Raw genomic sequence first — 27272 nt, 5'->3', positions numbered from 1 at the left:
TTGACAATATTCATTATGTAAAATAAAAAAATAAAAGATCTTCAATTTGGGACAATGATTGTTAAGTCTGGGACAGTTTGCAGGACACTGAGGACAAAAGTTGATTTCAAGCTGTGCGCAATACAAGACAACACATTTCATTTTGCTGTTTTTTGGCCCAGTTTTGAAATAGTTGTCAGGCAGGCTAATTACACAGCAAAAAAACACAATGAAGTCCCAAAAGCAGTGCTGAGTCATATAAGATCTCTGTGGAGCTTTTTGTAGGAGGAAGAAGACCAACAGCTCAAAGAAGCCTTTTTTCCTCCTGTCTCATCACATGCTGTACCTTCTCAGTCATACAGGGGTTAATAGGGAAGTCTTTAAAAAGGCCCATCACAATGCTGTTGTCATGACTATCTGGGCTTAGCTGATATTAAAAAAAAGAGAAAAGAAATAAAACTAATGGGCACTTGTACCAGATAGGTCAAGGGACTTATTTAGATCAAGAGCCAAACATATAGATCGTGTTGATTTTTAGCAGGTATAATGTTCACCATGTTTGATTGGCGGGTTAGCATCCAAACATTTATTAATTAGCACTCCTCACATAAAAAACCAAGTATTGCACAAAATTAATGTTGACCAGCTGGTGCTAGGTCATCACATTTCATCTTCTGGGGGGGCATGAATGTTTGCAACAACATTTACTGGCAAACCATGTAGATAGTTTAATAAAGAGCTGAAAAATAAACCTTATGTTGACGCCAGAGGAAATGTAAGAGGATCATCTCGTAGTTGTTGGTGCAACGTCTTGACTGACATTCCCACGCTGCCAGCCCGACTAAAAGCATGTCTACTTTTTACTTACTTAGAGATGTTGATAACAGTCACTACATAGAAAGAGTCTGGCTTTGGGGGCCTCCTGACCTGTTTGCAGCCCCTGGGTCTATGTCTATTGGGCCCCCCTGCTAATCCATCCATGAGAGTTTCTTGATCAATCCTTCATCTTCAAGCTGTTGGGCAGAGTTGGGATGAAAGGGGGAAGCAGGAGGCAGTGGACTTGAAATGCCAGTAGGCGTGATTGAGTCTTACTACTAAGAGAGTCCAAGCCAGATGGTGAGTTTAAGATGCCTGAAATCTTAGCACCTGGCAAAGTGTTTGTTGAGTCATTAATCATCAACTTTGCCGACTCTCTGTATGGACTGTACATTATACTCATTATATTCAAAGAGGGTGATAGAAATCTTATTTATCCAAGAAATAATTGCCTAAAGTTATCCCAACCACCAAGCACATTTCCCTTTGGACACAAAGCAAATGCATGTATGCATGCTGTATCTTCTCCTGTAAAGTTTTTGTCTGACAAAGTTTTTAATGTAACTTTTAACTCTTAATGTTTTGACTGGCAGGTTTAGTAAATTAGACACTTTTCACAATAGTTAAAAAAAAAATCTGTCCTGCTGTACCTCCTCCTCATTACCAAAAAACAGAGACACACTGTGCACGAATAAACAAAACTGAAACTCAAGTGTCAGGTTTGATGCGCGACTGCACACGGATGCTTTATGGGCACATGCAGTCACTTCTTGCTGCTATTTGTACTGCTGTAGATCTGTTACGGATAAACCAAATTAGACTGTAGTGGTCTCCTTTCACCTCTCTGCAGAGTGAGCCAATTTGTATAAGCATATGCAGTTCCCAGCGCTTGAATAATTCTTCAAGATTTTTTTTATTTTTTTATGCATGAGTGTGTTAATGTATAATTGATGCTTTAAGGAGATAAACTGCCAACATCTTCATTTAGGTGCCTCAGGCACACAGAGGGAGAGCAGTTTCACTTGATTTGTTAGTTTTAAAGTTTACTATCTCACCGCTGAGAGGAAATGAGACCTGAAGTAATCATGAACAGTGTTAGCTCACCAGTGTTGATGGCAGCAGATGGTTGATGGTTAGATGGATGACTGATGTTTGCTTGTTTTTTTCTCTTGCAGTCCACGCTTAAAGGAGCTAATGTTACAGTGTTTGGCTGCCTGAACCACGGGATGCCGCTTTTCTTACGAGAAAACTCATCACTGAAATGTGAATCAGGTATGTCAAATTCACCTTTGACAAAATCCCCAAATGTATAGAAACATTTAAACTGTTTATTGTTCAATAGGAATATTAATGCTTTTTGTGGGGGTAAGGGTATGTCTCCTCTCACTCTCTGACGATTTATACACAATTTACTTTAATGATTTTGCTTAAATTTCAGCTTACACTTAAACTATCATCATCTTTCTTTTTAATCATTGGAACTGGAAGCAGTTTTTTTTAGACTTTAACTCATTTCAGCACTTTCATTACAACTTTGTTTAACAACTTCGACTGTTTCAGTATTTCACATATTTGAAATGTTTTCACTGCAAAATGTGAGAAGCAAGTAAGTGTAGTGTGCTCTACAGAGTTCATTCTGTTCTCTTTTAAACTCCTTTGCCATTGGTTTCTTTTGTTTCAGAATCCGTGGCTGGGTTTTTCCTTTCTGTGAATGCCTCAGCTAATATCACCAAACTGAGGATTCCCTACCCACAAACAGGCACCTGGTACCTGAGTCTACGCTCTCTATGTGGCACTGAACATGGGTAAAGCAGGCAATACTGCTTCTGCAGACATTTGTTTATCCTGTATAATTACAGTGTGCTTTACTAGAGAGCATCACCCAAATACATGTATTATTCATTAAAAGAACTCTTTGATTTTGGAAAAGTTTAACACTTTGGAAAATACCCTTCTTCACTCTCTTGAACCAATTTAGAAGATACTATGTATGTACCACTGTTCTGTATGCTAAATATGAGGCTATCGCCAGCAGCTTTAAGCCAATTTAGCAAGCTGCTGATGGTAGCTTCATATTTTGCATACAGACATGTGAGTGTTATCTTCCCAGTAAACTCTCAGCAAGAAAGCGAATAAATGTATTTCCAAAAATGTCAAAGTATTACATTCAAAGTGGAGACGATACCAAAATAAACTGTAACCAACAGGTATAGACTAAAATGCCTACAACTAATCAGAGTAACTAAATGTGTGCTGTACCATAATTGGTGAATCACACTCATACATATGGCAAACACACACTTTGTTATCAACAACATCTTCTTTGTTGTTTTGTTCTTTAGACCATCCAGTTTGTTTACTGATACAATAGCAGAATTACATCAGTTCCAAACTAGCGGCAGCCATTGGCCTTAATGGCCAATAAGGTTGTGCTCCTATGAACTATCATCATATCAAACGTGCGTGACTGGTCTGACTAGATCTAGGTTAGGTGTAAATTGGTCTGGATGATAGGCAAAGCAAATAAACTGTACGAGATTGCAGATTGCAGATGAGTCCTAAATCAACCCAGAAAGTCTCCAAAACATCATTTATGAGTAGAAAAAAAATCACTGATACCAGTTGAATGATTGTTGCTCATAAATTTTTGACAGTCTCAATTATTTGGCTTGGTCCCACTTCCCTAAGGCGACCTCTGTGAGACAATATTTGCCATCATTACAGAAAGACAATTGCAAAATAGGATATTCAATATTTCTTAAAAAACTAATTTTTCTATAACAACCAGTAGTTTATTTACCAAAAATACTAATTCAGCCCTGTAATGAAAACACCATGCTGTTTAACCAGTGCAGCCTCCCTCATTCAGTCACATCCTGTCCCATCTGTCACCCAGCAGATTAATTTGGGATTGGCTTTTATGAATGTGCTTTGGGTGTACATGTAGCATATGACACGGAAGAGCGATAGATTTTGAGGTTTACCAAGCAGATTTTTCATTTTTCCATATTTGCATATTAGGTTTAAACAGAATAATTTACACATGTGTTTTGTAAAATAGGACACAGACCTGAAAATGCACCTTTCCTTTAACGGGAAGTCCTGCATATATTTTTTGCTGTACAGCATTTGTCTGGTTCAACAGACTGTAAAAACTTGGTATTACTTTGAGATATTTCCACAGCAGTTGCAAAGAATCTGACTGAATGTTTGGATCTTTTTAAAACGGTAATAGAGAGAGTCCAATTTTTGTGTTTTGCTTAGACGCAATGAGCAAAGAGCGTCTTTCTTCATTCAACATTCATCATCATCATATGGGTATAAATTGATTCTAAAAGAGGCAGAGACTGTAGTTTTTCTATGTCAAATATACTATGCAGACCATAATGCATTGCACCTACAGTACAGTAAGTATATGTACAGTAAGACATATAGTAAAGCTTTTATAGTACAGAGGCAGAACAGGGTGGGTCATAAGTTTGCCGTTCTCAGGGAAACAAGTAGTGAAATAGTAGTAGTATGATAGTTCACTGCAGAATAACTGTGGTTTCAAAATAAAGCTGCACATTTTAAAGTGACCTTTTGTTGGGACCAGTCCAAGGCACACCTGTGTTGTAGTCAGGGTGTTTATTCAGCATCTTGATATGCCACACCTGTCAGGTGGATGGATCATCTTGGCAAAAAAAAGTGCTGACTGACATTTATTTTAACAAATTTGTGAACAATTCGGAAATGTGGAACGAAAGTGGACGAAATGTCTCCATTAAGTTGTCTGACTTGATGATTTTCATGAGTATTTAAGTATTAGTTCAGCAGATTGAGCTGTTTTGTCGAACCCTTAATGGCACAAAAATGTGAACAGAATGAAATTAAGCAGATTTTTTTTGCAAGCCTCTTGGGAGTTCCAATTGAATTTGAATAACAAATAATAACAGATGGTGTGAGACATGGTCTCATCCTCACATGAGAGCCCTGCTGAGGTATGAAAATGTGAAAAACAGTGGCATAGCTGTGTCTTAGATTTCCCAGATTTCCACATGCTAGATCAATCAGGTCTTGTTAGAGAAGAAGAGATGTTGTGTGAATGATAGGTGCTCTTCAAGGCAACAATTAAGCTGTTTGATTTAATTTAAAAAATAAAGAAAGCAGCTGTGCCAATTAGAAAATGAAACACGTGTTACCTCCTTTCATTCTTTGTGACTGATAGTTTTTCAATTTTTTATTTTTCTTTCTTTTTAGCCCATGCACAGATAAACAAATATAGCTTCATAACAACAACCTCCAAATGTACCTTTTGATTTTCGTGGTATGCATGAAGTATAAAATAATGAGATGTTTATGAGAAGTCAGAAATTGAGTTCTATCTGACTATAAGCAGAGTGTTGGTGGGGTACCTAATTGAGATACCTAATGAAGGTAAACTATCACTGTTGAACTCTAGCTTCTTTGTTGGTCTATAAAACACAAACATCATTTGTGGAAAATTACTTTTATAATTGCTTTTTGAATTTGGAGACTACACAAGCCCAACAGAGGAAATTTGTTTGACATCTGACAACTCCAGAATGACCTTTTCATCTCCAGGGTGCTGTGGCGATGTGATGAGTGCTAGAGGACATAAAACATAAGCGTGTATAGCCACACTAGCAGCTCTGTGCGACTATAATTTGGCTTCAGTTCACCATGTTTAGTTCTTGTTGTTACTAGACAAAGTGAAGGAATCGCCAGAGTTGTTACAGTTTATCCTGAGGGAGACATGAATGTTAATTTAATGGCAATCTATGCAATACTTGTTGAGATGTCTCACACAAAACTACAAATGTAAATAACATGGTGACACAACAGGGACTGATTTTTACCTTCGCGCTGGTAAGACAGAGAAGTTCCACATGCTCACCTCCACCTGTCTGTCTGTGACTTTTCCAGATTTGAGGCGTGCACCAATATCACTGCTGAGGTGTACATGCGCTCATACCTGACTCCATGCATCAATGACTGTGGGACGTATGGACAGTGCAAGCTTCTGCGCACAAACAACTACCTGTATGCTGCATGTGAATGCAAAGCAGGTAAGAAAGTACATAAACAATCCACTGCAACACATGACATTGTTTGTTTTTAATTCATAGCAAACTAAATTCAGATTAGGTGGTTCATGTATTTTACAATTGCATTCACGCCCACAAACCTGTTTATGGAAACCAGACAAAACAAAGCATGTCGTTCGATAGGAGTGAAAAAATATTTGGATGAATATGTGTACTCGATAATGACATTAATTAGTAACCAGCAATTAATAATTAGCAAAAAGCATGAGCATGAATTAATAATTTGAAGTGATTTTCAGCAGTCAAAAGCCTTTCTTCCTTCATTCAAGATAAGATAAAACTTTCTGTGAGGAAATTGGGTCATCACTGCTGCAGAGAATTACTAATTTGTTGGAAAATACATCATGCAGAGTGACAAGAAAATGGAGGAGAGCAAGATGGGACGGCACAGGTCATCTCCCAGAATTGAGCTGGAAATACAGTGATTAAATCGTATGTGCCGCTGTCCAATAAGTCATACAGCGATCAGGTATTAATCATCTTCATATAAGCCGTTTTGATCGAACAATAAAACAGGCTCTTAATTATGAGCAGCTTTTCAATAAAAGATGAACTTATGAAACTAAACAAAGCGTGTCCTCTGAGGCTTTTTTTAAATCCTGCCTTTGATCTTCTTTTATCAGAACTGGTCTCTCTACAGATCAATTCATAGTCATACTTCATATGTGTGACTGCTTCCTGGCAGCCGCTTTGCATTCAGCACTTGCCCTTGGCCCGTCTTACACTGCATACCCCCTGTTCGACAGCGCTCACGAATATTTAATTCACACTGTCTTATCCAATCCACCACTTGATAAGGATCCAATTCAAGTGGCAAAGTGGGGCTGTTTTCACATCGGATGGCGTTCACACCAGGAGGCTCTATTGTGCAGGATAAACAACTTCACGCGTAGTGTATTGGTTTTTGATTATTTTTCACACAGAAACGTGTTTGTAAGACAGTGCTGATGTAGCATTCATCTTGTCAAGAGATACATTTTTTATCTGTTTTAAAAGATACTGGAAATTCTAAAGGGACAAGCTTTTGAAACAAACTACTGCATAGCAGAGATTTTTCCCAGACAAAAGATTTAAGCTAAGTAACTCATTGAATCCTTGAAAGTTTGTTTACCAAAACCGCTCTAACTTCAGTTTTTTCTGACCTATAAAGCAAACACAAAAGCTCACTTCACTCTTACTGTACATCTCTTCTTTCCATACACTACAGTACTGACTGTGTGCGCATGTGTGTTTGTGTGTGTTAGGCTGGGAGGGCTGGGGATGCACAGACAACTCGGAGGCCTACTCCTACAGTTTCCAGTTACTGTCCACCCTGCTGCTCTGTCTCAGTAACCTGATGTTCGTCCCTCCGGTGGCCATTGCCATTCGCAGCCACTACCTGCTAGAGGCTTCAGTCTACATCTTCACCATGTTCTTCTCCACTGTGAGTGACTGCCATGCAAAATGCAAAATGCATTGATCTGTCACTCACAAACCTAACTAATATTTGAGTTTTGGTTATGTATTGTGTGTGTGTTTTTTTTTTCAGCTATGCCAAATGTTTTTTCTGACACATCTGCTCATCCCTAACCACTGCCCTTATCCTCTCTTCTGACAGTTCTACCATGCATGTGACCAGCCGGGTATTGTGGTTTTTTGCATCATGGAGTATGACGTCCTGCAGTTCTGCGACTTCCTTGGGTCACTCATGTCAGTGTGGGTCACTGTCATTGCTATGGCCAGGCTAAAGTCTATCATCAAACAGGTACCTTCATGTTCCTACTGTAATTCTACCTATCTATCCTCAAAGGTCCAGTCTGTAGGATTTAGTGGTGTCGTTAGTTGGTAAATGTGCCCTTTCTAGAGCCTATGTTTAGTTTGTTATAGAAATATGACTGTTCAACATGGCAGACTCTGTGGAAGAGGACCTGTGGTGTCTGTAGATATAAAAGGTCCATAAGATAAGGTAACAAAAACCTGATTAAACACTGAACCTTTAAGGGAGAGTCATAAACTGTACAGTAGTTTGTCAAAGAGCAGTGAGTTGTAGGCAATGTTTGTCTTGATATTCAAACTTTATTTTTGCTTCCACTTAAATAAAACCTGTGAGCTTGTATTTTCTGCTCGGGAAGTCGAGTACACTACATTATATCATTAAGTAGATTAAGTCATGACAAAGTGTAGGAGCCATGAGCTTTCAGATCATTTCCACTTGAAAAGTTAACTTTTTAAAAATTATTATTACATTAGTATACATGACACAACTTGAATGCACCACAGCTTAATAATGAGTGTTCTCAAAATCTGACTGTCATTGCTGGAACATACAGTATATGGCACTTGTGCCGACCTGAATCAATGAAGAAGAAGAAAATATAGAAGAAAGTATATGCACATGTGCACTTTCAACAATATAGACATAAACATATATTTTACATGCCTTGTTGTGGCCAGCAGGAAACACTCAAAAGCTGTGAAAAGGTAAAGCATCCTGAGTACTTGTTTTATTATTAGTTTACAGTGACTCAGTGTCATCGTATCCCTCCTGTACTCCATTTAAGTGCTTTTCCTCCACTTTTGCTGCTATGTAACAAGCAGGACATCAGTGGAGCCGCCAGAAACGTTCTCGTTCGGCTGTGTCTCAAAACGGAAAAGCAGCCATTCGCAAGAGCAAATCCAGACCTCTTTGAATTGCTTGACAAACTGTTAGATGCGGGCAGCGATTCAGATGTCTGGAGCCAGAAATCTTCTGAGCATCATGCATGTCCACTGCCATGTGTTGCAGTCTGGCAGCCCCTAAGCTGAGTGGTGGACAACTTGAGATAACCCTGAAGCAAAGAGGGATTCGAGGAGTGAGGAGTAGAGCTGTAAAGCTGTGAAGGGGAGCTGTAAGTGAGTGCCGCATATGCCTCAATTTTTAGTTCTAAATTAAAAGATCAATGTGTTCAAATCAGCGACATGCGGCGCTTAATCCTCTGGTTCTTGACATATTGCGGTGGATAACAGTAAACACTGACAGGTGCACCTTCTCCCTGGGTCACTCCCTGGCTGCACACCAAGATGGAGCAGTCTCAGGGAAAGTGTGCGTGTGTGTGTGTGTGTGTGTGTGTGTGTGTGTGTGTGTGTGTGGTGTGTATGCATAAGTGTGTGTGCGTCCATGTCCATAAATGAAACAGAGAGAGAGAGAGGGGAAGGAGAGAGGGGGGCGGAGTAGTGGGAGGGAGAGAGGGAGGGAGGGAGGGAGAGTATACGAACATCTGCTGTCCTCTAGAGTTTTCATTTTTGCTGAGCGCTGCAGTACGCAGTCACTAATCAAATCGCACATGTCAGGACTGGCAAGTGGAACTGTGTGTGTGTGTGTGTGTGTGTGTTTGTGTACTAGAGAGAGACAGTGTCTGTGTATGTGTGTGCGTGTGTGTGCGCATGTGTGTGTGTGTGTTTGTTTGTTTATGTCCATGACCACAACAGCAGTAGAGGGTGAAGGACCCAGGAGAACCTGATAGTGTGTGTGTACGTGTGTGACTTTGGACCTTCAAAGGTCTAAATGTCCTCACAAATATGTCAGCACAATACTTTCCAAGCAAAGTTTTGCTGGTAGGTCTTGCTGAAGGTTATCACATCAGAATCATAGAATTTAATTTAAAGGATCATTTCAATTCAATTCAATTTTATTTATATTGCGCCAAATCATAACAAAAGTTACCTCATGACACTTTCCATACAGAGCAGGTCTAGACCGTAGTCTTTATAATATTATTACAGAGACCCAACAATTCCACCATGAGCAAGAGCTTAGTGACGGTGGCGAGGAGAAACCTCAAGCAGAACCAAGCTCATTGGTGGGTGGTCATGGTCAATGATAATGATGGGATATCATCCTCTTTGTTTCTTTGTTCTGGCCATCTTAAATTTTAAAACCTGATCTTCTGATACTTGAAACTATAGTTGGCCTGTCAGGCTTATTTTTAGTGATGTTGCCGATACACTGTTACAGTCACAGATAGGAATGATGGCCACATCCACAAAAATCTCATTGTTTGACAAAGGGTTCAGCAAATCAGCAGATGGACAAACAGTCAACAGCACAGGTAGAAAATTTAAACAGTCACGTTGATGCAGTACACAATTTTAGTTGTGTGGAGGCAGCCAGTCATAGAGTGTACAGACCTATAAAAAATCAGAGCAAAGAACTGTGAAAGCACATGTAATAATGCAGAAACACAAGGTTCCAACATTATTGAAGGAGCAAGGTCTTAATATTTAGCGAATGACCATGAGATTAGTTTGAAAGCTTTGAAAACTTGTAAATAGACCACCACTTACTGTTCACAAAGGAACAGAAGAATGAATGTACATGGTCAAATGATTCAATATTCAAATGCATGTTTGTTCAGCAGAGCTGAAGCAAACAGGCTTGGTGATATTGTAATGTAAATGTAACAATATAGAATAAGTGTATATTACTGTATATTGATAAGCATGAAAATATACGCAGAAGATAAAAATAAACTTCCTACCAGAATTTCTGCAAGCTCGTCCGTCACGATGACAGATAAAGATTCATTAGAGTGAAACCCCTGCCTGTGAGCATCCATGCGTTCATGCCTGCGTATAATACATGTATACATGCATGTTTGGGTGCTGGATGATCCAGCGGTGCAGTATGACTGATGACTGTTGCTGCTCAGAGTCCTCAGGCTGAACAGCGTGGCTCCTCTCCTCTTTGCTCTGTGCCAATTAGTCCTGTTTTCCTGCAGACGGGTCATCCCTTCCCTGCTCAAAAATCCCCAATTCCTCCTCACGTTCCCTGCCGGGCGGACCCCAGGCATCCTGGACAGGCTTAAGTTCTCCCAAAGCATGTGTAGCAAAGCATATTGATTTTTTCCCTCTCTCACTTTATCTCTTTTATATCCTGTGGCTTTATGTCAAATTTTGAGCCTGAGAGAAAAAAAAAGAAGAAGTGCTAAACTGGTATTATTTATAGCATGGGCCTTTATTGTTAGTGTTTTGTTTTCACTGTCATATTGTTGTTGCATAGAGATGACGCTTGGCTGATGTTTTACTCTGCAAGCACTTTGAAATACTAATTTTGACTCCAACAGAAGTCAGTAGAAGCAGCTATTTTCAGCACTGACCGTTCCCCCACTGATGTTTACACAATAACAGGCTTTTACCTTGTTTTAAACACAAGCTGTTAATGAGAGCCCGCTCTTGTAGTGGCTGTTACCATTACAGGATAAGTCATTATTTCATGTTTTTCTTATTGTCAACAAATCCCATGAAAATAAGAAAATAACAACGTGTTTAACTGTTTCTTGCTTTCCGACTTCACTAATCTGGTACTCTGTGCTGGCTATAAATCAATAGAACACATTTTATTTTTTATTCCTTTTTTTTATCTTCTAAAACAACTGGGCACTGTTGTTTTGTACTTCAAATAGTAAATAGTGTATTTGCTAAGGACTATTTTCAGCCATGGATTAATACACATTGGCTTTCTAGTGCATATTTACTGCACCAGGCTGCCATATGCGGGATTGAGTCAAAATAAACTACAGTGTGTGTGTTCATGATAATGAAGGAAAATGTCACCCAGAGCACCAGTGTGGGTTTTTAATAGATCTACATCACATAGAAATAAGCCGGATCAGACTTTAGCATGTTAGTAGGATCAATTCATCGCTGGTGCTTATATTTTCATTGGATTAGTTGATAAGAACAATATATACTGAAACATCTCCAGCCTTGACTATTAATATATACTGTTTTCCAAATGAGCTTACTGAAAAGTTAAAATAACAAAGCCAAGAATAAATTGTTGTTTTACCATCGTGACTACTACCAAATAACAGAATTCTCTGTCTTTTCTTTCTTAACCTTGCTGAATTGACTTGCACCCACACCATTTTTCAGAGGCATATCTTTCTTTTTAATGCCTGTTTGTAGTACATTCAACCTTTTTTTATTTTTCAGCAACACAGTTCTCCACGAGACCTCCATGAATGCACCAGCTGTGTTTGGAAAAGTAGAACTCTCACTTTAAGAAAACAGGACACAGGTGCAGAAAGAATGAAAACATAGTTGCAACTGAAAATCATCTCCCGGTGTTTAAGCAACTGTCAATCATTACGGAAAGATTTGTGATGCAACCGTAAAGCTCCTGTTACTGTTTTTCTCACATGTGGAGAATTACAATTCTGACAGTGTTTTTCTCTCCAAACCCCACAAACACCCTCTTATTTACTGTGGCTGTAACAGTGTCAGCAGTATTTATGGAAGCCTGTTATTGATCCATGTGTTTTTTGTCAAAGGTGCTGTATCTGCTGGGGGCGATGTCTCTGTCCATGGCTTTGCAGCTAGACCGTCACGGTCTGTGGAACCTGCTGGGACCCAGCCTGTTTGCTCTGGGCATCATGGCCGTGGCATGGGTAAGGGCAACTTGTATATTTACTGCACAGTAGACCAATGCTCTGCAGTGAAAAATAGGTTTATTCGGAGATGAACATTTGAAAACAACAGCATCTGCATATAGAAATTATCATTTGAAGCTAAAACAGTTTATGGTAATATAGCAAAAATGAAACTTAATAAAGCTAGTGTAAATGTAAAATACAGTATAGTAAAAAACAACAACAACAATTGTTTTATTTGGTCATGGACATAAATGAAAAATTCTTTTTTTATTTATAATCATGTATTTCACAGGTTCACAGACTTTTTTTTCCTGGAAAAATGTTACTTCTTACAGTGTGTGAACAACTGGCCTACAGTAATTTTTTTTTTGTCAATCAAATATATCAAAAATCTAAATATAACTTTATTCTGTGCCAATCTGATATTGCCACTAATAGCGGAGTCATCACTGAATAGAAATAGGGGGGGATGCATATGAATGGGAAATCCTAAAATATTTTCGAGGCATTTATGCACCTTGGACCAGAGACCAGACACAGAGTGACATTCCCAAAAAATATGAAGGTATGTGCCAACAATGTTCTGATCACATTTTGTACAGTTGGGATTGTCCGTCAGTTTCCTTGTGAAGCGCCTGTATGCTGTGGCATAAAATTTGTGCACAAACTTATAATGAATAAGTTGGTGTGCTGGGTTCTTTGATGAGATGGGTATGTTGGTCTAAATACTGTCCCAGTCCAGATCATAACCCTGACCCTCAAGTTCACGGTTCCAAGAACTAGTCACTCCCAAGGGTTCAACACCTTTAGATAGCAGTTCATTGTAGATGACGGACACTAAGCCTGTAGAGGGTGTTCGAGCGGAAATCCAAGTGTCCAGCGGATGAGAGGGTAAAGGTGAATCCAATGGAACTCCATGGGCACGAATTGCAGATCTCAACTGGAAATACAAGAACCAAGGAAACCCAGGGAGAGAATAACGTTCTTTAAGCTCTTGGAGTGAAATCAAACCATTTCTGTCATACAGATCTTGGAGGGTGTGAATTCCCCCAGAAGCCCACCTGTCATTAAAATAGGGACCACAATGCTGTAATAAATTGTAGTTGTGCCAAATAGGAGAGCGGTCACAGAGCTTTACATTACATCTGATATGTTTCTGGACAGCGGACCAAATTCTCAAGGAGGTGCCTATAATTGCCCCAAACTTTCTACACACAGATCTAAGCTTCAACCCACAAAATAGTATGTCTTTTATCCTATGTGGTTTTACCATCTCTTCCTCTATCTGACGCCAGGGTGTGACAGTGTTCTCTTTACACCAAATTGTCAATTGCTTTATTTGGAAGGAGCAGTAGTATAATTTAAAGTCAGGTACTGCCAAGCCTCCTCCAGAGTGTGTTGGTCGCTGTAACGTGCGTAGGCGAATACGAGCTCCTTTATCATTCCATATGAATTTAGTAGTCAGGGACTGTAGTTCATCAAAGTAGTTAGGTGGTGGAGGCATAGGGATCATAGAGAACAGGAAATTCAGTCGGCCGAGTACATTCATTTTCAGTATCGCTATTCTGCCTTGCAATGACAACTTGAGATCAAACCACCTCTGAATGTCCGATACAATCTCTGTATTAAGTTAATTGTAATTTGCCTGTAATATATCAGAGAAATTGGTTACAATTATGCCCAGATATGTAAATGCGGAGTTATGCCATTGAATATGTTCGATGACTGGTAAAATTAAGTTTGGTAAAATTTGTTTTGCAGGGGCATTTAAAGGAGCAAGGATGGATTTATCCCAGTTAATTTTATAACCAGAAAATAGGCTAAACTGTGTGAAGACTTTGAGTATTTGAGGTAGAGACTCTGAAATTTTAGTAAAAAAAAGTAATACATTTGAGGTAGAGACTCTGAAATTTTAGTAAAAAAAAGTAATACATCGTCTGCGTAAAGTGAGATTTTATGTTGCGTGCCTTGTATACTGATGGGTGAGATGTGTGAGTCTAGTCTAATCGTCTGGGCTAGCGGTTCAAGTGACAAAGCAAAAAGGAGCGGGGGCAGCGGGCAGCCCTGCCAAGTTCCACGCGAATGTTTTGGACAAAATATTATTTGTTTGTACGACTGCACAAGAGTTGGTGTATAGTGTTTTAATCATTGTTATACATTTTTTGCCAAATCAGAAATTCTCCAAAACCTGCCACAGATATATCCAGCTCACTCGATCGAAGGCTTTTAAAGCATCCAAGCTGAACACAGCTGCAGGGTGTGTATCCGACTCTGACACATGTAAAATATGGAAAAGGCGTCGGATATTGTCCGATGCAAGTATCTCCTTTAAAAAGCCTTTTTGGTCACAATGAATTAATTTACCTACACAACACTTTGGCAAAAAGCTTCAGTTCTGTTGTGATAAGTGATCCTACAGTAATTTTTAACACATGATACAAGGTAATTAATTTAATACATAATATGTGTTTGACATTCATAGACAAGCGTGTTTAAACAAGCAGATCAAATGTGTCAGCACTGTCCCCCTCCATTGTTCCTCATGGCAGTAAGTGTAAAAGAACTTAATCCATCATTTAAGCTTAGGGCTGGAACATGAAGTTTCAACATGTGCATGGCTAAAAAATGTGAGTTTCTGACCAATGAAGCTATTTTACATTAACATGGAAGGGGCTTTAAAAGTTTTGCAGCCTGTGGGTATTAGTCATGGGTTGTAGTTCCATTATAAGTCAACTTGTACTTTCACTGACTCTTCTCCAAGTCATAATGTGCTCCCTGAACTGAGAAGATAAAAAATAATAGTCTTTCAGGCAAGGTTCTTAAAAAAAAAAAAAGAGCCTTAACACCAAACCTCTGACATGAGTTTGAAAACAAGGTTTGTGGCTTCCTTGGAGAAAGCTTTGCCTTGAATAAAGTGTGGGAGTTGTAGCTCTTAGAGTTATCGTTCTGTGAGCTGTAGGATCCTACAGAAACTGTGGAAGATGAAGCACTGTTTGATTCCACTATGTAAACCTTCCAGTTTTAGCACCAAATGTAGGAGACGGTATGCAAAGGTCTTTTCTTCTGAGATTAACAACAGCGCTTTAGAATTCATTCACGACACTGGCTTATCATTCAAACATGAGTGTATGAACATAGATTTACATAAAGCCACTGGCTTCCACTATTCGCTGGCTGGTTTTCCTTAGGCACTGGCACATTTGCCATTCAATTATAAATGGCTCATTGACATATGTTATTTGATGAGCACAAAAAGCAAATATCACGGTGTGGTGTGCTGTGACAATCTACAGAATGGAAATATACGCAGAATTTGTGCAATGTTAAAATCGAGTCATCTCTGATCTTCCAGTGGCGATAAACCACACACTGACTGGTAACAACAGCAACATTTCCATATGAAGTCACTTTGATCTTATGCTAATGTTGCAGTTTTTTAAAGATAAACCAAGGTTCATGCTTTGATTACTTGAGACGTCGTAATTTATCATCTGCTCAATAGCGTATGTCTACATTTCGGCATTGTCTCCTCTGTGCCGCACCTCTGAGTTTGAGCACTGCACATTTTCTACAAGAGCTCTTTCATTTCAACTTGTCATGTTACTGCAAAGCCTGGCATTCTGAATGTTCCCCGACACAACCGAATTAGATCAGTCAAGCGGAGGGCACAAAGCGCCTGCTGCTTTTCAGGAGTGTCATGAGCAGTAAGAAGCCGGGGAGGAGTTCAGATCTGTAAATGCCAAATATCTCTAATTCTCCAAACTAAATGAGGCCCCTGACTCATGCATGAAAAGACCATCCTGTTCTAAAATTGCTTGTCTGAACCAGAAAAATGTGAAAGTCCAAAGGGATTGGGACAATAAAAACCTATTTCATGTTTTCCTTCACTTGGCTTCACATATATTATTAGTCTTTAACCTAAAATGCATACAGCATAATAACTCATTTAGAGCGATTTTCCTGCTAGAGTACATGTAATTATTCTTGTCATTCAAGAACGGCTTACATTTCCCTCGACAATGTAGGGATTCGGTAATGTTTTGGGAAAAAATATAATGCAAGCAATCAGTGTTTATGAACCGATGAAAATAGAGACTGAAAACAATAATGAAGCACTCTCTAAACGCTATTTAGAAGGAAATGAAATGAAATGTCCAAGTCTCTCTGTGTCACACTTTCAGCAATTGTGGGCCACTTACAGAATGAGCACATTCCCTATATTAAACAAATAGAGACATCATATCCAGTTATTGCCAACAGGAACATGAGCATAAACAACAAAGTAGCCAAAACGGTGACTAGCCAATCACGGGCGACCAATTTAAAGCATCTATCAGCTGATTATAATAGTTGTGACTGACTTTATGCTGCAGTAATAGACATGAATATAAATTTTAGACAGTAAAAGTAATGGAGATTTATGAAGACTCCCATCCCTCTGTTCCTACAATCAAAGCAAACTGCCTGCTGCTCCATCACTGAAAAGCAATTGGTCTCCATGTTTGAACGACTGCTCCCTGTGTGATCTCCCACTTCAATATCCTGTTTCTACATGACATGTGTTCATTGAATTAAGAAAATGAGAGCGTTTAACACGGGGGCCTTTGAGATCAATTGGAAAAGAAAAAAAATGTAAATTTGTTTTATTTTTATGTGTCTCTAATTTTCTAGAAAGAAACTGATATGTATTTCTTAATGTATTTGGAAAGGACTGTTTAATTTGAGACTAATTACAGCAACAGCAAATGACATTGATTGCCACATTTTATTTTCAATTTTATAGCAGTTTGTAGCTGGAATTATGCTTTTGCAGAGATACAGAGGGAGAGGCTTATTACAAATCTCAACGCATAGTAGTAGAGTAGAGTTTGACTGCATGTTTCAATATAGTCTTACTACAAGTGATCTATTCCTCTTCATCACACTTGATAACATTGCCCACAGATGTAGTGGCTTATTTACACTGTCACCAAAGTGAATTCTAAATGTGACAGTGTTTCCTAATGCTCACCATCAATGTATACAGAGAACTATACACGGCATCGGAGGTGAGCTCCGTTCATTCTTATGGAAACTGCTCAGTTGTGCATGAAGCCGAAAAATGTCAATTTCTGAGGATAAAACTTCCTGTATCTTTCGCCTGCTCTGCGTTGTGTGTGAGTAAGCAAACTAGAACTTTCCACCAGCTGAGCCACTTACTTCCAGTTTAGCCCTCTGCTAACTTGAATGGGGATAAAATGATTTAATTGTTTTTCCAAATGTTAGCGCACCGAATGGATCAAATTCACTTCACAGGAGTTGTTATACTCAAAACAGTGTACCCACTGTTTTACAGCTACTTATTTCCTAATGTAATGTGGTTTGGCCACTGTGTCAAATTGACTTCAAAGCCCGGCACTCTTGCTGGTTATGTTATAACCCCCAATTCATAAGTAGTAATTCAAGTATAAAAGCTAAATCACATGAAAACAAAAAGTTAATTATTCTGGTTCTGAGTTGTTGTAAATTACTGGAAATTCAACTAATAATATTTGGAATACAAAATGTTTACATGGGCTGGCAAATAGATCTCAGTATTTCTAGTGCAGTTTTTATTCATGGAAATTTCTCTTCATATTATTTGTGGGTATTCATCAAGTGTACCCTGTGAACATGGTATCTTACCATCGATAAATTACACATCCAGGAAACCTCCTGAGAAACAATTCCATTTTGAGAATGTTCCCAACTTTTGCCGTTTTCTATTTTATATTTCATAATAAAAGTGTCTAAATGCTGAAGCATTGTGTTATGTGTCTGTTGGCCTGTCAGACGGTGCGGACCATCCGTCGGCGCCGTTGCTACCCACCCACCTGGAAGCGCTGGGTGTTCTTCCTCTTCCCGGGCACCATGATTGCCACGTCTGCCGTGGCCCTTTACGCCTTTGTGGAGACGGAGGAGAACTACTTCTACATCCACAGCATCTGGCACATGCTGATAGCAGGGAGCGTGGGCTTCCTCCTGCCACCTCGCGCCAAGCCTGATGCCAAGGTGACCCCGCTGAAGCGTAGACGAGGCTGCGGCTATCAGCTGTGCGTTAATGAGCACGAGGAGCTGGGTCTGGTGGACCCGGCCATCATCTCCATCAACAGCATCTGTACGAGCTGATGAACTCCCCACTTCCAACCTTTTACCTTAGAGACACTTCATTGCCTTCTTTTACTTGGGAAATTCACACACGGGAAATTAAGCCACAGAACTTGAAAAAGCAATGTAAATACTTTAATGCAGATGTGACACATTGGATTTCTTTTCTTTGGTTGTTATTGTCATGGTGATTACTATCAATACAACTGTAATTATTATTATCTATAGTTAAAGTTGTCCTGATGAATTGTGGGTGTACAGTGACACACAGTTGTTTGTGAATATGTATTTAAAGTCAAAGCTGAAACACTGCTGCTATCTGACGGTGACTGTAAAACTGCTTCTGTTGGTTATTTATTGATGGTCTTGTAAACAGGCCAATTATTTTACTGTTGGGGCACAGATCGGGGGAGACATGGGGGGACATTTATCAAGGGCACGGCTTTTCTGAAATTCTTTTGAAATATATCTTTTGCACTGAGACACAAAAATGTTATTCTGTACATTTTTATAACAATATATACTACAGTGGGCATCACAAATGTAAAACCTAGTTGTCATGTGGAATGTTAGATTGTCTTTAGCAATTGCAATGTATCACTTTTACACGAATGTGCTGATTGTTCTTGATGGGAACAATTCCAAAGTCCAGCTGCCTGTTGAAAGAGAAGAGGGGAGGCAGGAATATTTCAGAGACCTCAAACCAAGACCTCACCTCCCTGTTCTTTTCTGACAGGACCTGTGTGACACCACATTCATAAACAATAAATGTTTTCTTTCTTTGCCTCAGTATTCTGCTTTTGAACCTTTTAAATGTAGTGCAACTGGTTGAACCTCCCACAAAGACATCATATTGCAATTCCTTCCCTAATGGAAGCTGGTGGTACTCAGACAGTGAGATGAGACGCTGTCAACAGCATCCTCCCAGGAATAGAGCGAGAGATAAATAATTCTCCTACAGAGCAGCAGTATGAAGACAGCTTCAGAGCATACTGTCGATATACAGCCTCTCTCTTATATAAGGACAGAGAGAGTTTTATGACTCTTTGCTTCATGCGCTGTGAGCACACCCAGTCTTATCAAATTATTTGAAAAAGAGAAAGATGAACAGCTTTGTGAGGCTTGACTCAAGATAATTGCTCACATCAACGTGCTCACAATGATAATGCTAGCGTGTTAATGTTTAGGGGGTGTCATTTTTACCATGTTCACCATCTTTGTTAGATGTGTTAGTATGCTAACATTCAATAATTAGTACTAAATGCAAAGTACAGTTTAGTTTGATTGGAATGTCATTAGCTTTGCAGGTAATTGATCAGAAACTATAATTTTACATTTCTCTTTTTATTCCTATTTACACACATCAGGTTAATTGTGGTTTAATCTTATTCATTGATATGTTTGGAAGAGATTGATCAATAAAGTTTTGAGAAGATACATTTTATCTATCAAGAATAAATCACATTGTCACAATCATTTCATGAGAAAAGGCAAAAATGTTTTATTGCAACTTTATGGGCAACAGTGCATATACTAAGACATTTTCACCAGATGATGGTTGTAGATGAAAGGTCAGGGATCAAAGTTTTCTAGATTTTTGATAAAAAGAAAAATGCTAACTTGTGGTGGTACTACATGTCCGTGAATCACAATGAATATCAACCCAGTTTTGTACCTATCCATTCAGTAGATGTTGAGATATTTACAGAAACTGCAAACCTTGAATGCTGACAGCACTAAACAGTTGTCAGAGACAATCGAGAAATCATCCTGTGGGAACCTTGAATGTCCTAGTTTAGGGAATTGCACTTGCTTTCTTACTAGGCAATGCAATGAGAGGACTGATAGCACTCATATTTGTTTGTTAAATATGAAATGAAAGCCAAGAAACAGCTAGCCTGTCTGTTAAGCACAAACCCAGAGTAAAACCATAGCTTGTTTTTATACATGTTATTTGCACAAAACAACAAGATATCATATGTTAACTAGAGGCTCTTTTTAAATCTTTGGACAGGCTAATTGCCCCCACAACTCTGACAGATATGAACTATCTGCTTATCGTCTCCAAAATGAGAAGTTATTGCTTTAAGGATACTCAAATAAACATAAACTAAAACACAGATATTTTATCAATGTAGAGTCACTAACTGATTAAACTTAGAATCATTTAAAGCAGGGAAAGCATAGTTTTTAGTGATACAAAATAAACACACACTCACTACAATGACCTGGCCACCTTCTTTTTTATATTTCAGCTCTGCAAGCAAAGCATATATTTAGAGAGCAAGATAAAGGAGAAAAAAAAAACTAATTTCTCATTTTTACCAGAACTGCCACTGTTGCAACTAATTATGCATCAATTCTTTACTTGGAGTGTTTCTGTTGAGCTTTGAAAATGTGATGGAATGAGGTTACCGGAGGGCATTTAAAGCCCTTACATTAACTTTTCGTCTCTACTTTCTGTCTAGAAAGAATAAAAGCACAAGCACACAAAAAAGATGTCTATAGTCGAGTACCAATATGACTAATACACTGCAAATGCTTCAAGCTTTTATCAAAATTTTGTTCAATCATCCTCATATTTAGACCCTTTAGACCATTTATATATTTATATATTACTGTATATTAAATATCATATATTGAACGGAACAAAGTACAACCCTCACATATTAAGAGTCTGCTCCCTTCATCTCATTAAAAAAAAAAACAAGTTGAAATTGGTTCTCCTCTTTCTCTTTTTTGTGCTAGTGGATAATTTAAGGAACCCTTTTCAGTCAATACTGAGAGCAGAAATAAATTTAAATGCAAAATGAAATACTGGTTAAATCAACACAAAACTTTGTAAAGCTGTATATATTTCAGGACAGCCACTTCCCACTTCAATGAAAAGCCAAGAAATTGAAATTCATGTAGTAAGAGACTCAATATTCTAAGTGTAGAGTGCACCCCTTGGCGGGAATAAAAGGCCTGTGACTGTATGTAATGAGACAAATTAGACCAAAATGACAAGGTCTTAGATATTGGAATTTCAAACAGTACACACCCCTGTAGTTCTACCACACATGAAATCAAAGCAAGTAGCTTCTTTGTATTCATGGATTCTTGGCTAACATAGCTAACAGGATTATTACTCTCACACACCATAACCTACAGCACTAGAGAAATTTCAGCTCAGTTTATTTACATGGCTTTTTTTCCTTGGGTAAATCCTGCAGAGTGCAGAGAAAACATACCAGGTTGAAATATAAAGAGATGTACACCATCCAAATACGAAATACTTTCCTTTTGGTGTCTACATGTTGCTGGTACAACCTCAGTTTTGCCTAAAGAACGTTAAAGTGTGTACGGCCATGCTAGCAGCTCTTAGGCACAGTGATAGATTGAGTTAAATGTTAATGTCAGCATGCTACAGTATGTCCAATCCAATCCACTTTATTTATATAGCACGATTTTTAGCAAACACAAGGTTTCCAAAGTGCACAACAAGATAAAAACAAAAAAATAAATAACACAATAGAAACAAATAAAAACATGAGGCAGACAATAGATGATAAAAAAAATATAAAATAAAATAAAATAAAATAAATAAAAAGCACTGCCCGCACAAGATAAAAAATATGCATGTATACACATAACAAATAACTATATGTATCTGACTAACCAAAAGACTGACATAGAGCTAGTGTGCCCATCAAAAATCATTTAAAAAACAAATAAATAAATGTACAGTAAAGTAGAATTTCGTGGTTGATAACTGACTGATAATACTGTCATCCCTAGAGCCAAGCTGATAGCAGGACTAACTAAAGAAAATAAGTTAACTGAGCATAAACAGAGAGGTACAAAATTACCAAACCTGACACTGTTATTCAGGTTAAATGATGATGATTTACAGGGACTAACGTTCATAAAATGTCACCTGTTAAACTGAGAAACAACCTGAAGGTACATTAGCTTTCAGTGTCACAAGTTCATATAAAGTTTTCAATAATAAACCCTGTGAAAAGGGGAAACAGATGTGTCGTAATAGAAAAGGTATTATATTTTCATTAACAGAGAAACATTAAAAAACATCAGAAACAGACACACAAGCACACTTCACTGAAGTGAAAATGGGACTTTTTCATTTAAATTTAAATTAATTAAATGAAATAAAGTACAATTACAAAGCAGCTGCACAGACAAGTCATATTCATCGGAATACTAACTAGCGGAACATAGTACCATTACAGGAGTTCAGAGAATGTGAGTTTAAAAATCAAGAAAAGAAAAGGCAAAAGAGATGCACCTCATATGCAGGCACTACTGAATGCTGCAGAGGGAACACTCTTGAAAATGATGACAACTTGTTTCAAACAAGGACAAACTGCCTATTAGTCCTTTAGAATTGAATTTCCATCTCAAGTCAACAAATCGCACATCATAAGCACCCAAAGCATGGCAGTTTGTGCACTGCTTGTATCCAAGGTCAAACACAACAAGATGCATAATGTGGCTAAGGAGCGAAGACGCTGAAGGGCTGATGGAAAACTAATGAGTCATCTTTCAGCCTCTTTTCATCCAGAACAACTTGAGTTGAAGAAAGCCAAGGAGGCATTTAACCTACAATGTCTGTTGCCCGCCATTAAACATGTTGGTCAATCTGTAATGGTTGTGTCATCCATCTGGGGAGAGTCACAAGTCAAATGTTTATACTGCACGACTGCATAGCAACCAGGAAATATGAGGCCATTTTATAGGACCAGATGCACTCTAGGGTGCAAACTGGTCCATAGTGATTCTAAGTTAGTTCAAGTTAAGTAAATAACAAGCAATTATGTCTTGGACAGGCCAATTAATTCACGCAAATAAAGAATATATTTATCCGTGTCATTTTAATGGTGAGGTCAAAGCTTCTCCGACTGTTTCATCACAGCATCAGTGGGGGCAAAACACTGGCTTTTCCTGCATCTCATCATGCTATCACTCACTTTAATTGAGCTTGAAATAGCAACAAGCCTCATTTGCCACATGAGCTAGACATTCTGCATAAAGTTGTGATTTAAATATAAATGAGAGATTAGTGAATGTCCATGAGGGAGATTAGAAGTTAGGAAAGAGAGCAAAACCAGAAATGAACTTATTTCAGCTGCTGTATCTGTATCAGTGAGAGGAGGCAGAGAAGCTGTCTTAATGGCAAACAGCACAGATACTGAAGGGGAAAGTGGAGGCTCTTGAGTTTTTATCTCAGCTACGAGTCAGGGCTGCAGGTTAAATACTGTACTGGGGAACAACCCAACATAACAGTTAACACAAGTCCACTGAGTTTCAAACCTTGAATATAATTTGTCAATGACATAGTACTGATTTTGATTTCGGGGGAATATAAGTACAGGGTATTGAGATACAGTCAACACAAGACTGTTTAACTAGACACTCTGTCTAATTATCCCCATGACAGCCAGTTCACACTACAGCCACGACCTGCAGGTCTGATCACACACTAGCTCACAATGGGCAGCCAATCAATACCACATATAAAGATCCCAGGCCAAATCCTATTGTTCGGTTATCTTCAGGACGCTTGTTGCTGCTGTATTGATTTATTTACTTACTATAGTAAGTTTTTATCTGTAAAAAAATTAACAAATTAGTTACTTTCTGTTGCCATTCTTATTCTCTCAGACTGAAACATCTCGACAACATTGAATGGATTCTTTATAAAATTTTGCACAAACATCCTTGGTCCCCAAGAAGATAAACCAACTGACTTTGGAAATCCCCTGACTTTGCCTCAGCCACCTCAATGAAGTTGACATTTGTGGTTTGTTTGAGTGAAAATTTCAACAGCTATTGGGTGTATGCATGCTCCCCTCAGGATAAGTTGCATTCATTTTGATGATCCCTCTGACTTTTCATCTCATGCCATCACCAGGTCAAAATACTTTGTTTATCGCAAATCTGTGATTAAAAACAGAGAGAGAAATAGGTTTTTTTGAGCTGGATTCTTTGGTGCAGATATGAATAATTTAAATGGCCTGTGGATTTTGTTTATTAGCTGGAAGCAGAACCATTCCACATATAAGACAAGGTTACGAACATTAGATTACAAAGGAAATCAACTACAGGTGATTTTGCACAAAGCTACAGAGTACAAAAAAGAACTGTATTTCCTAGAATTTCTTTTGTCTATACATCCAGATCAGGTTGATTTGAAACCAGCCTGTGTCAGCCTCAAGTGCTAAAACCTGAAACAGATAAATCGAACACACAAGCCTTTGTGTGCTCACCATTACATTCCACATAAAAAGGAACCAGGGGTCTAATTATGTAGTCTTTTTTGACACGTGTGCTTGCTGAATGCTGATTATCCAGCTTCCGTCTCCCATGTGTACTTGTTCCTGTTACCAGGAGATAAAAATGAAAGTGTTATTCCAATTATTGCTGTCAACATAGATCATTGTATAGAGAGAGAGGTACGGACTGTATGGTTCTGACTAGTATGAATCTTTACCGTACCAATCATTTAATGTCACGGAGGGTTTTAAAGTGAGTCCTAAATTGAGAAGTATATAGAGCGGGTGAAACTGTCAAAACAGGGCAGACTGAATAAGAGCTTCACATCCCTGATTTGGCTGCTCTCTGCTTCTCTTCTGGATTCCTGTCAGCACACACTGGACAAAAACACATCAAGCAGATAGCCTGGCAGCTGATGGGACCTCAAAGGTCATGCTAGATTTCAGATGCTGTGTAGAGAGGGATAGTTGAATGTTGGAGTTGGAGATTTAATAAGGTCTGTCATGGGTATATACAGTTTGTAGCCCCGAATAGACATCGTCATATAGGGAGAATGATGCCTGGCTTTTGATAGAGTGAAAAGCCATAGGGTTTGTAGAGTGCTAATGAGGCTTGCCGCTTAAGATGCATGATGTTGCGACTTCAAAATTAAGAGCACTTGTCCCTTGTAGTTACTCTCAGATTTGACTGCTGTCTACACTTTAATTATCACTCCTCAGTGTCAACACTGTGTTGAGATGCCAAATATTTCATTGCATTCTAAGGTTTGCCGCAATTTCACACGGCTAAAAAATGCAGCGAAGGTCTTCATAAAATCAGTAGTCATCATTTTTTAATTGGAATTATGTTTGCATAAAATCTTGTCTCATTAAATACTGGCACAAACACGGAGATTTGCAGTTCCAACAAAACATGTGATGAAAAGGGTTCACTCGCAGGGAGAACCTACTGAGAATCTTACCACTCTCAAGCCATTCACCGGGCAGCAAAAAAAAACTTGTGGAAGTGGAGCAGTTAGCAGCTAAAGAGTCAGATATTCCCCCAAGAGATGGTACAGACCAAACACAGAGCTAAAGTAAACAGAAATTCTTCAGGTGGCCAGATGATAAATCCAAATGACTGATAATCTTCTATCAGCTGAAAATAAGGAACTGTTTGCTAACAAGTTCATCACACCAGTGTAAAAGATGATGATATAAAATGTGTGTTCACAGCTTGTTTCCACTGCTCTCAAGTAAGCAGTAGGTAGGTTTAAGTACTTGTACATCATATACTTCAATACCAGTTAAAGTCCTGCATTGATGTTTCTAAACATATGGTTTGTTTGTGATATCATAGTGATGCATAACTTTGCGAGCAGCTAGTCAAAAGGGAGCTCATTGTAAATACTGCATACACTACAGTATATGTAGGGAAAGCTCAGGTGAAGTACCTTAAATTTTACTTATTTAAATTGCACTTAAGTAAATGATTGAGCATACACAGGTGCCAGTGACATTCATGATTTCTTCATGCGCCTGCTCTTGTTTCTTTAAATCTCACAGTCTTTACAAATCTCCATTTTCTGGAGGGCTACCAGTTTGTCTTTGCAAAGATTGTCTCTGTAAAGGGAACTAGAAACAAGGACAGCCTCCTTAAATTGACTACATTCACAGCAAATGAAAATGGTAAAAGATATCAGTAATAAAATCTACTGTATCTGGTCATGCAAAACTAGTGAATCCTGGGCTGTGACACATGTTCCAAGAATGAACTTCCATGCCCAAATGCAAAGCAGCTCTCAGTGTTGCTACATGCGGTTGTACAGTATTCATTTCTGTCTTTAAAAGCATGTTGCTGTTGGACTGTAGCTTTCCAAAAGTTCACTGTTAATGATCGCAGGAGTGCTGAAAGTGTCTCCCCTGTTCTGTGGTAGTTATTTCATATCATGAGACACATCTGGCCTCCCTGTTGCCTCCAGGGGCTTAGGCATTATGCTAAATAGTCAAACCTATCAGCACACCACATGTAGGCTGTGCCAGCTGCTGATTGTTATGAAATTATGAAAATTACTTTCAATTATGTGATTTAAAAAAAACGAATTATTTAACAAACTTTGTTAACAAACTTTGTACCTGCTGAGGTTGTCATTCATTACAGATCAGTATGTGTCTGCATAGTTTGTGAAGTTTGCAGATGTAATAACCTCCTGTGGACCATCTTTGTTGGAAAGCTGTGATCATATCATATATATCACACATATTAGCATTTATTAATCTGCTGAAGCATCAAATTTTTCCCATCTGCCTATCATTTCTTCTATAACAGACAGTATATTCAAATCCTGTGATATTATTGTATATATAGACAACACTGTTTTTATTATTTTGCCTGGTAGATGTAGTGGCTGTTACAGGAGCCACGAAAACAAGCACCCCTGAAGATTAAAGTTGATATGACAGAACTTTTTTTCTGGCGCTCATCATTCACTGCTTCCTTTGGAAAGCGAGATCTGATGTGACCTGTGGTGTGATTTTTCACAGGGTGTCGTCACTCATGTGGGCCCATATCTCAAGCTCGCAGCCATTGAGGCTGC

The 27272-nt window shown here is 38.5% G+C and overlaps 1 protein-coding gene across 1 annotated transcript in view; it reads left to right on the top strand.

The window, feature by feature from the left end:
* Positions 1-19205, top strand: part of tmem8b (transmembrane protein 8B) — a 36128-nt gene extending 16923 nt beyond the window's left edge. The window contains exons 7-13 of the mRNA XM_027278399.1: positions 1971-2067; positions 2477-2600; positions 5722-5864; positions 7148-7326; positions 7501-7647; positions 12194-12310; positions 18107-19205. Of these exons, the coding sequence (XP_027134200.1) occupies positions 1971-2067; positions 2477-2600; positions 5722-5864; positions 7148-7326; positions 7501-7647; positions 12194-12310; positions 18107-18442 (1143 nt within the window). The 3' untranslated portion in view covers positions 18443-19205. The remainder of the gene's footprint in view (positions 1-1970; positions 2068-2476; positions 2601-5721; positions 5865-7147; positions 7327-7500; positions 7648-12193; positions 12311-18106) is intronic.
* Positions 19206-27272: the final 8067 nt, after the last annotated feature.

This window comes from Larimichthys crocea, chromosome III (assembly GCF_000972845.2).
Source record: "Larimichthys crocea isolate SSNF chromosome III, L_crocea_2.0, whole genome shotgun sequence".
NCBI lineage: Eukaryota > Metazoa > Chordata > Actinopteri > Sciaenidae > Larimichthys > Larimichthys crocea.
The sequence above is the reverse complement of the archived record's forward strand: the minus strand, read 5'-3'. Positions and strand labels throughout refer to the sequence as shown.